The following is an 11,625-nucleotide window of genomic DNA, read 5'->3' as shown; positions in this document are numbered from 1 at the left end:
AGATTGTGTAGACTGTATTGTTAGAATTTGCTGTAGCCATAACATGGACTGCAATTAAATTACTTTAAAATTGTATTTCAAATATGTCCAAGGGTTTGCCCTACCTCCTTCTGGAGAACAATTTTCTTAGAAGGTTTCTATGCCACTGTTTTCGCAACCTCTGAAATATATTTTAGGAATTCTGAAATGAATTAGGAGGCTCTGTAGTTTTGTTTTGCAAAATTTTGAATGAAAATTAAACTTTCGCGAATGGGAATTATTCTAGAACCCGTTGTGTCTCTTTGAAGTAAGAGGGCATTTATTTTTTATTTATTTATTTTTTTTTTAACCAAGCTTCATGCTTATTTTATTTTGGCTTTTAGCAGTGAGTGCTTTTGTGTTTTCTCACACACACACACACACACCGACTCAGCACTAAGCACAAAAACCCAGCACTAAGCACAAAAACCCAGCATTCGTCGCAGCTCAGCTCAGTCTCTGATTCGTTGCGTCTTCTAAAGGCAAAGAAGACACAAGTAAACATAACCTGACCACCTTAAACTTAAAAACCGTCTATTTAATATTTTGCGGTTCTTCCCCAAACTGTTAGCACAATGTTTAAGACACACAACTGATCTTATCTATTTATAGTGACATTTAAGGATGTGGAATGTCCACGTAAGAAGTTGGTTCCCGTTATCACATACTTGAGAAGAACTCTAAACAATTGTTCATTCCGTAACACATTTTTTTGCTTTCTCTTCAGTTTCTGTTTTGAAAACTTTCCCTTGCCAAAAAAAAATTAAAAACTTTAGCTTTATCTTTGACTTTTACAACTCCTTGACACTGGCATCATGTTCATCGTCTGTGTTTTGAAGCAGCTTCTGCACCTGACGCACAGCACAAGGACTCCACTTTTTTAATGGACCCTTGTGAGGTCGGTTCCGAGAGGAACCCGTCTTGGAAAACCTCTGTATGACCCTGACCACTGTACTGTAACTCAGTTTCAGGGTGATACTGATCTTCTGATAGCCTGGGCATCTTTGTGGAGAGCAGCAATTCTAATTCTTAAATCCTCAGAGACTCTTTACCATGAGGTTCCGTGTTGAAGATCCAGTGGTCAGTATAAGAGAATTGTACTCAAAGCACCACATTTTAACTGCTCTAATACAACATACTGTTACGACCCAGTCTAGGGTTAGGCCGCACAGAGTAACTAATTCAGGATTAAAGAGAATGGATATAATACAAACCATATACACACACAGGTTTGCTACACCAGGTGTTTGTATATTAATAGGACAAGTGGAATTATTTACATATATACACACAACTGTACAATGGCTTGTCTTCAGGGTGGGACAAGGCCAAAATAATAAGCAAAAAATGTCTGAGTTTAAAAGCTTCTATAAACTGTAAGAAAAGAAACAAAAATACAATAAAGCTTCTGTAACTCCCTACTACAAACGCAGAACAATTTCCACCCCAAAGGAAATGGCAGCCACAACCCCTACTGGCAGTGAACTAAGTGAATATGTAAAGTGGTATCTATATACAGAAAAGGTAACCAAGTTCAGGGTCAAAGTACAGGCCAAAGTCGAAAACAAGAACAAACATATACCACTAAGCCAAACAAAATCCACTAAACCAACACACCAACTCCACGGTGTACTCACTTTTGTTGTTATTTAGACAATAATGGCTGTTAGTTATTTTTAGAGGACTGTAAATCTGTACTGGTGCACAAACTTCACATTGACGACTCCTAAAATATACCCAAGTTTCAATTCTATAGTATTGTCCCTTCTATAGTATTGTCCCCATTTTGTCCCTAACAAAATGGTTGCTGAAATGCGAGGGGGGGTGCTTACTTTTGTGATGTTATATAAGCATCAAACAAAAAACTTTGCTATATTAACAATTACGTCCATCATACATGGCCCAGTGTAAAAGCTTTTATAGGAACACATTAATGTATAGACCTGACTGCATGATGTATTAATTGCCTTGCAGCTAGAACACATCTCTTTTCTTAGGTTTGTTAACATTATCGCCAGTCAGATTTGAGAATTCACTGGTGCTGTAGTATTAATAGGTCAAAATATTGGGACACCTGACTTTTCCAGCCATATATGCTACTTCCCCGAACTGTTTTCACAAAGCTGGAGGCACACAATTGTCACAAAACGGGATGTTTAGTTTTTATTGTCTTTTCATTCACTTGAACTACAAGCCCCGAACCTGTTCCATCATGAGAATACTCCTTTCACAAAGCCAGCTGAATATATGCTTTGCATTGGTTGGATTAGAAGATCTCGAGTGGACTGCGATTAAACTATAAAGCCTATTGAGCATCTTTGGGATGAATTGGAACGCTGACTGCACCCCAGGCCTTTACACCTCAAGCAACATCAGGAGCTGACTCTACTAACACCATTCTGGCTGAATGAGCACAAATGGAACATCATCTCAGAAGAGTGGAGGTTTTATTGCAACAGCAAATAGGGACCAAATGTGGAATGCAATGCTCAAAAAGTATACAGTGAGGAAAATAAGTATTTGAACACCCTGCTATTTTGCAAGTTCTCCCACTTAGAAATCATGGAGGGGTCTGAAATTGTCATCGTAGGTGCATGTCCACTGTGAGAGACATAATCTAAAAAAAAAAAAATCCAGAAATCACAATGTATCATTTTTTTAACTATTTATTTGTATGATACAGCTGCAAATAAGTATTTGAACACCTGGGAAAGTCAATGTTAATATTTGGTACAGTAGCCTTTGTTTGCAATTACAGAGGTCAAACGTTTCCTGTAGTTTTTCACCAGGTTTACACACACTGCAGGAGGGTGTTCAAATACTTATTTTCCTCACTGTATATAGTACACTTTATAGTGTGTGTATATTTTGCCAAATTTTTGTGTACACTTGGTCATAAGTGTGCATTTCTCATTTAGTCCCAGTTTGCTCTCATAATTCCCTCCACTCTTCTGGAAAGATGTTCCACTAGATTTTGGTGTGTGCTTGTGGACATTTGTGTAAATCAGCCACAAGGGTGTTAGTAAAATCAGGTACTAATGGAGGTGAGGAGGCCTGGGGTGCAGTCAGTGCTCCATTCCATCTCAAAAGCTTTCAATAGGGTTGAGTTCAGAGTTCTATAGTCAGGAGATCTTCCACTCCAACCCATGTTAACAGCATCGAGCTCGCTTTGTGCATGGGGCGTCGCCATGTTGAAACAGGTTTGGGTTGAAGTGAACGCAAAATGTTATTATCCAACGTCCTATACAATCGTGTGTCTCCAGCTTTGTGGTAACAGTTTGGAGAAGAACCAGATAAAAGTATAATTTTTTCCAATACTTTTGTTCATACAGTGTGTATATGTTTTTTGTATATGTTTTTTTCAGTGTGTATTTGCTTCGGTGTTTTGCATCATGGCTGATCCAACACTCCAGTTTCCTGATTCTGGAGCTTGTGTGTGTGTATGTATATATATATATATATATATATATATATATATATATATATATATATATATATATATATATATATATATATATATATATATATATATACAGTGGGTACGGAAAGTATTCAGACCCCCTTAAATTTTTCATTCTTTGTTATATTGCAGCCATTTGCTAAAATCATTTAGGTTCATTCTTCTTCCTCATGAATGTACACACAGCTCCCCATACTGACAGAAAAACACAGAATTGTTGACATTGTTGCAGATTTATTAAAAAAGAAAAACTGAAATATCACATGGTCCTAAGTATTCAGACCCTTTGCTCAGTATTTAGTAGAAGCCCCCTTTTGATCTAATACAGCCAGGAGTCTTTTTGGGAAAGATGCAACAAGTCTTTCACACCTGGATTTGGGGATCCTCTGCCATTCCTCCTTGTAGGTCCTCTCCAGTTCTGTCAGGTTGGATGGTAAACGTTGGTGGACAGCCATTTTTAGGTCTCTCCAGAGATGCTCAATTGGGTTTAAGTCAGGGCTCTGGCTGGGCCATTCAAGAACAGTCACGGAGTTGTTGTGAAGCCACTCCTTCGATATTTTAGCTGTGTGTTTAGGGTCATTGTCTTGTTGAAAGGTAAACCTTCGGCCCAGTCTGAGGTCCAGAGCACTCTGGAGAAGGTTTTTGTCCAGGATATCCCTGTACTTGGCCGCATTCATCTTTCCCTCAATTGCAACCAGTCGTCCTGTCCCTGCAGCTGAAAAACACCCCCACAGCATGATGCTGCCACCACCATGCTTCACTGTTGGGACTGTATTGGACAGGTGATGAGCAGTGCCTGGTTTTCTCCACACATACCGCTTAGAATTAAGGCCAAAAAGTTCTATTTTGGTCTCATCAGACCAGAGAATCTTATTTCTCACCATCTTGGAGTCCTTCAGGTGTTTTTTTAGCAAACTCCATGCGGGCTTTTATGTGTCTTACACTGAGGAGAGGCTTCCGTCGGGCCACTCTGCCATAAAGCCCCGACTGGTGGAGGGCTGCAGTGATGGTTGGCTTTCTACAACTTTCTCCCATCTCCTGACTGCATCTCTGGAACTCAGCCACAGTGATCTTTGGGTTCTTCTTTACCTCTCTCACCAAGGCTCTTCTCCCCCGATAGCTCAGTTTGGCCGGACGGCCAGCTCTAGGAAGGGTTCTGGTCGTCCCAAACGTCTTCCATTTGAGGATTATGGAGGCCACTGTGCTCTTAGGAACCTTAAGTGCAGCAGAAATCTTTTTGTAACCTTGGCCAGATCTCTGCCTTGCCACAATTCTGTCTCTGAGCTCTTCAGGCAGTTCCTTTGACCTCATGATTCTCATTTGCTCTGACATGCATTGTGATCTGGAAGGTCTTATATAGACAGGTGTGTGGCTTTCCTAATCAAGTCCAATCAGTATAATCAAACACAGCTGGACTCAAATGAAGGTGTAGAACCATCTCAAGGATGATCAGAAGAAATGGAAAGCACCTGAGTTAAATATATGAGTGTCACAGCAAAGGGTCTGAATACTTAGGACCATGTGATATTTCAGTTTTTCTTTTTTCATAAATCTGCAACAATGTCAACAATTCTGTGTTTTTCTGTCAGTATGGGGTGCTATGTGTACATTCATGAGGAAGAAGAATGAACTTAAATGATTTTAGCAAATGGCTGCAATATAACAAAGAGTGAAAAATTTAAGGGGGTCTGAATACTTTCCGTACCCACTGTATATATATATACACAAAATATGAACAAAAGAATTTTACCCTAATTCTCTGGCAGCCCTTTTCAGTATGTCCTTTCTTACTATATTTTCGCATATACTGTACACTGAAGTGAAGAATGTTTATAATAAGATCATTAATGAGAATGATTTACTAATTCATTCATTTTTTCCGAATGCTGGTTAAAAAGGACCGCTTGTGTTTTCCACAGATCAGCAATAAAGAGAGCTGCAGACAGACAAGCCCTTTTTTTTTTTTTTTTTATAAAGAGCAACCACCCAAGCCTCTTCTTCATTATTATAAATGCCTATAAGTATTTCTGTCCAGCAGTAATAAGCAATCGTTATTTACTGGAGATTTTTATTTGAAATCCAACATATGTTATATCTGATTCTTTAATAATGCATGTAGTTTCCGTTCATTATTGGTCAGTCAGCACGGGATTCCTCCGAGGCCATTCCGCAGGTCGTACAGCTGAAACTATGACAAGGCAAACAAGACTTTAAAATGATGGTACTGGCGAAACGCACACAAATTTTCCATCCAGTTTGTACGCCAGTGCGTTCATTCTGGTACTTGTTTCTTGGTGCTACGTCAGTTTCGTAGTTCTCCAAGCAAAACTTGGACGGCGAGGACGCCTTGGCTGGCTTGCATTTGAAGTCACTGGAAAGTTTGTGCAAATTCAGGGTGAAATGAGTAATATAATTTAATTTCACTTGTATACTGGAAAAGTGCAGGACTCCTGCAGACTGAGAGAAGAATGTTTCCCACAAATTTCAGAGCTCTGCCTGGGAACGCTGGTGTAGTAATGATAAAGGAATTATCTGTCTATATTAAAGGCCAATGACAATCACACACAGACATTTCCCTGCACTGAGAAAAGGATTGAACCTGAAGTCATTTGAACCAGACAGATTTGTTTTTCAGTAACCTTTTTTAGGCAAACGGTATTTGGGATCTTGCATCACCAATGAGACATGCAAACATGATCATCTCAGCCTGATGTGCAAGCAGTGATTTCCCTTCACTGGAACTATGAGGCCCAAATCTTTGCCAGCATGACAGTTCTTCTGTGTACAAATCGTGGAGTCATGGTGCACTAAGGTTGATATGGAAAAACTCTTATAGGCCAATATCCAAATTCAGATGGGTGAGGAATCTAAGATGAGCGGAGGTTTACAAATGAAAATAAATAAAAAAATAAAAAAATGGAGACTAAATCTGGAATTAAATATTCAACAAGGGTAAGATGGTTAAATCCACTAACTTATGGTATAGTGGTGGTATAGTGTATAATCCATATATTTAGTTTAATAGCTGCAGATTGTATACACAGGCAGAATTTGACAACAGGGACATAAAATATTTTTGTCTTCGCTCCCGGTAGCAGGATCCAGTTGGCTAAGCTGGTAGTTAGTATTATATAATTCACAGTAATAAGCGTTTCTTTTGATAATGTATCAAGAGTTAAGTGTAAATTTTAATTATCAGGCTCTTTTCTCTCTCTCTCCCTTTCTCTCTCTCTCTCTCTCTCTCTCTCTCTCTCTCTCTCTCTCTCTCTCTCTCTCTAGATCTTCCCCTGTCCTCCATGCCAGTCTCAGCCTACTACCATGGCTGCATGAAGATCCACGTGAATAAGCAGTTGCTTGACTTCGATGACGCCGTCAGCAAACACAACAGCATCAACTCTCACTCGTGTCCCCCGGTTTTCCGCCCAGAGAGCACCTCCCACCACTAATCAAGAACACAAGCCTAGGATGCTCTATGTTTTGTTGTAAATACTCGCTAGAGTATGCCGAGAGAGAAGGTGAGACACGGAATAGTGTGGGGTTCGTTACGGATTCTCCTACACCTCCACTAAACCACACGAACCTCCTGTTACAAAAACTGTTGTACTGAACCTACAGAGGGCATTCCTATTTGTATATTTCCTTGATTTGTAAACGCATAGCTTCTGAAGGAGAGTTTCACTTGGTTATAAAAATGAAGTACTGAAAATTACACCCTCGTTAGCATTTATAGGCGTTTCGATGTGACACGTGAAGATGTGCTTGTCATGGGTCTTCTATATTAGAAATCATTTGTAATTTTATGTTTAGATGGTTTTTTGTTGTTTTTTGGAGTTAGAGATGCTGTTCAATGTAAGAAAAATGATTTAGTAATTTTAATAAAACTTATCCTAAAAAATACTTAATAGACGTCTTTATTTGTTCATTGAATGATGAGAAAACATCTGTGCACCATCCTGCACCACAGAATGGCTACTTTTGTCATGGTATATGTAAGGAGTAAAACACAATAGGGCATGCTGTTGTAGGAAAACAATCAACAAAGGCTTGGCGTGATGTGGCCCGACATGAAGCGGAGTTACTGTTACCACCCCAAAGTTGATTAGAATGTGCTGATGTTGGAAATAAAGTTCATCATATACTGCAGAAATGTACCAAAGCAAACGTATTTTATTATGTCTTGCCACTAGGTGGTGGAGACTTTGTTTTCCAGGGTGTGCAGGGTTTTAGCATAATAAATCAATAAGAAATGTGAGGATTGATGTGGAATTATTACTGTAGGCAGTAGACTGGTTACTACTCATTAGTTTTGGCAACTAATCAATCGGTCAAGATCATTACAAGGTCAAATATCTAGACATGGTAATGGAGGAATCCCAGTATCCCAGTAAGTACTACCACTTATGATGAACTCAGGACACTGCTATAGTTTCCTTATCTATTTCAAGTAACATTTAAGGATGTCCACATAACAAGTTAGTTCCTGTTATTGCATACTTTAGAGCAGCTATAAACAATTGTTTATTCCAGAACACGTTTTTTTTCCCCTCTCTTCATGTTCTAGCAAAGCGGCAAAACTCCTTATAACTTTTCCATGTTTTAAAAAAAAAAAGCTACAGTTTTATCTTTGATTTTTACAAAGCATTAATACTGGAGACTCCTTACAAATATGTTGCCTTGCAGCTAGAACACCTCTTTTTTAAGGATTATTAACATTATCACTAGTCAGATTTGAGAATTCAATGCTACTGTGGTATTAATTGGGCGAAAATAAGGAAACCTGACTTTTCCAGCCATATGTGATTTCTTCCCCAAACTGTTTCCACAAAGGTGAGTGTTTTTGTATGTCCAAACCTTTTTCATCATGGCAATGTGCCTGTATGCAAAGCCATGAAGATATGGTGTACATGGGTTGGAGTGGAAGATCTTTAGTGGCCTGCTATAGAGCTCTGACCTCAACCCTACTGAACACCTTCGGGATGAATTAGAATGCTGATTGTACCCCAGGCCGCCTCACATCACACATGATTTTATAAATGAATTCGTATATCTGCTATAAATGGACATTCGGTGCAACCCAGATGAGGATGGGTTCCCTCTTGAGTCTGGTTCCTCTCAAGGTTTCTTCCTCATGCTATCTCTGGGAGTTTTTCCATGCCACAGTCGCCACCGGCTCACTCATCAGGGACAAACTTACTTATAAAGAACATATTCACTTTTAATCACCACATTATCTGTGTAAAGCTGCTTTGAGACAATGTTCTTAGTTAAAAGCGCAATGCATATAAAAATTAATTGAATTGAATTTGATGAACTTGTGGCTAAATGAGCTCCAATCTCCCATAAAATCCTGTGGAACATCATCCCAGAAGAGGGGAGGTTATTACAACAGTAAATGGGAACTGAATATTCAATGGTATGTTCAAAAAACACATTCCAATCTTATGGTCAGGTGTCCACAAACATCTGTCCGTATAGTGTATAGTATTATATAATAATATCCAATCACTTTTAAGTCCTAGTGAATTACAGCCATTCCCTGAGAAACAGCATCCCAGAGTTTCTCAGCATATGCACATGTAATCTGACCCACATCCAAAAGTAGGGGCGGGGAAACGAGGGAAAAACAGATATTCTGGAAACAGCTGCAGGGAAAAGATCTGACAGCAACAACATGTCTGGAAAATGGGACACATGGCACATGACAGATGGTTGAGGAAACAAAACGAAGGATTTCATTTGGGCTCATGTGTTAGAATTATTTACGCTGGATATTGTTCATAAAATTGTGTAAGATAAATAACATGAGAAAGTTTTGCAGCTAGCAAAAATAAATAATCTATTAACTATAATTCAGTTAGAGGAGATGATGAAGGTGAAAAATAAAAATATTTTGAGCTGTTGATGGAGGAATGAAGTCGTCAAGTTGCGCATTTCACAGCTTTCTTGACACAAGCTTTTTTTTTGTAGCTCAGCGATTCAGTGAATAAGGAGAAAAAGAACGGACAGAGAACAGTCCCCTGGGTGAACTCCTGCAGTAATGCTGTGAGGTGCTGAAATTGGAGCTCTCTAGGCTACACATTTGGATCAACCCTATAGATATCATGAAAACCAGGCCAGAGCACATCTCTTGATGCAAAAGTCAGCAACAGTGGAGATAATGACTTGATGATTCACAGCCTCAAATAAAGATGAGAACTGGGCAGAAGGGATTTCTCTGACTTACTGTGTAATGCTTGTGAGAAAAATGGCCTGTGAAATGGCTTTATATCCAGATGGGTTGGCAACCAGGATCATTTTCAGAAAAACTAGTTCAATTCAATTCAGTTTTATTTGTATAGCGCTTTTAACAATGAACAATTGTCTCAAAGCAGCTTAACAAAGACAACAAGAGGTTATGAAGTTTAGTGCCTACAAGTTTCTTTCTTAGTTTATCCCTAATGAGCGAACCAGTGGCAACTGTAGCAAAGGAAAACTCCCTGAGAAGGTATGAGGAAGAAACCAGACTCAAAAGGAAAGCAATCCTCATCTAGGTAGCACAGAAAGTCCATTCATTATAGTGCCATCATTATTGAGGTGTGCTGTTCAGTGATCAGATTGTTGATAATAATTACAGTCCAAATCCTTCCTCATAGTTTCGGAGTTGCTTATGGATCTCTAGGCTGTTCATGTTGTGTAAGTTGTGTGAGACAGTATATGCCAGGGTTTTGTTCATAATAATTACTTGTAACCAAAATATTATGTGTTTAATTTAGTTCTAATGAACAGGTGCTGCAATCCATATCATTCTTATTATCTATTGCCTTTGCAGTCAAACAACACCAGGTCTGAAGATTAAATTGAGTCAAACTCCTCAAGCTGCTACTTAGTTTTAGTTGAACTTAGATTTAGTTTAGTCTCACTGCATTTTATTAATTCCACTAAACTGTACTAACCTGGTATAAGTACCACAGTATTTAATACCTCCTCTGCACATGTCCAAACCATCTCAATCTCTCCTCCCTCACCTCATCTCCAAAACGTCCCACATGTACTGTCCCTCAAGTAAACTAATTTCTAATCCTGTCCATCGTCGTCACTCCCAACGAAAACCTCAACATCTTCAGCTCTGCTACCTCCAGCTCCACCTCCTGTCTTTTACTTAATGCCACTGTCTCTAAACCATACAACATCGCAGGTCTCACCACTGTCCTATAAACTTTCCCTTTCACTCTCGCAGATACCCTTCTATCACAAATCACTCCTGCTATCACTCTTCTTCACCCACTCCACCCTGCCTGCACTCTTTTCTTCACTTCTCTAACACACTCTCCATTACTTTGTACTGTTGACATGAGATACCTGAACCTCTTCTACCTGCAACACCACCACTCCACTGCCCTCCCTCTCATTCACACACATGTACTCTGTCTTACTCCTACTGACTTTCCAGCACGTACCTCCTCCCCTCCAGGCTCTTCTCAACCTGCTTCCTACTCTCACCACAAATAACAATATCATCCCCAAACATCATAGTCCACGGAGACTGCTGTCTGACCTCGTCCGTCAACCTGTCCATTACCACTGCAACAACAGGAAAGGGCTCGGAGCCAACCCTTGATGCAGTCCCACCTCCAACTTAAACCAGTCTGTCGTTCCTAGTGCACACTTCACTGCCCTCTCACTGTCCTCATACATGTCTTTTTAGTTTGTGATCCACATATTTGACTTGGCATTTATCCGGGCTCGGGACCGGCACTAAGAGTGCACTGGCTTGTGCAACCCTAATGTCTGGGCATATTATATAATATGCATATAATAAACTCTGCAGATATTAATTGCATAAACAGTATTTTTTGGACACACCTCCTGCAACAACAAAAAAAAAGAGGTCAAAGGCAATGGCAGTTGCTAGTAGGGATGTGATGGACTAGATGTTAAAATGGAAAAGCCCCAGTTCTTCACATTTTCTTTTCAGACTTGAACCTATGGATGAGGCATGCATAGTATTAAAATAATGTACAGTTTACTTGGCAGGTCTTCATGATAAAAGGTTGTAGGGTGTAGATCAACAGTAGGTTTTACCTAAACTGACTAATTTTGTGTAGGACCCATTTGGGTTTACAAAGCATCTTTTTAGCCATCAATGTATGGAGTCCATGATTATGTTC

The 11,625-nt window shown here is 39.4% G+C and overlaps 1 protein-coding gene across 2 annotated transcripts in view; it reads left to right on the top strand.

The window, feature by feature from the left end:
- The window catches only part of pros1 (protein S), a 28,553-nt gene extending 21,178 nt beyond the window's left edge, over positions 1-7,375 (top strand). For both annotated transcript variants that reach the window (XM_083522343.1, XM_083522344.1), the window contains one exon: positions 6,758-7,375. In XM_083522343.1, the coding sequence (XP_083378469.1) occupies positions 6,758-6,924 (167 nt within the window). In that variant the 3' untranslated portion in view covers positions 6,925-7,375. The remainder of the gene's footprint in view (positions 1-6,757) is intronic.
- The last annotated feature ends 4,250 nt before the right edge of the window (positions 7,376-11,625 follow it).

The sequence above is a fragment of the Silurus aristotelis genome (assembly GCF_946808225.1).
Source record: "Silurus aristotelis genome assembly, chromosome: 20".
Taxonomy (NCBI): domain Eukaryota; kingdom Metazoa; phylum Chordata; class Actinopteri; order Siluriformes; family Siluridae; genus Silurus; species Silurus aristotelis.
This window is presented reverse-complemented; position numbering and strand designations above follow the sequence as displayed.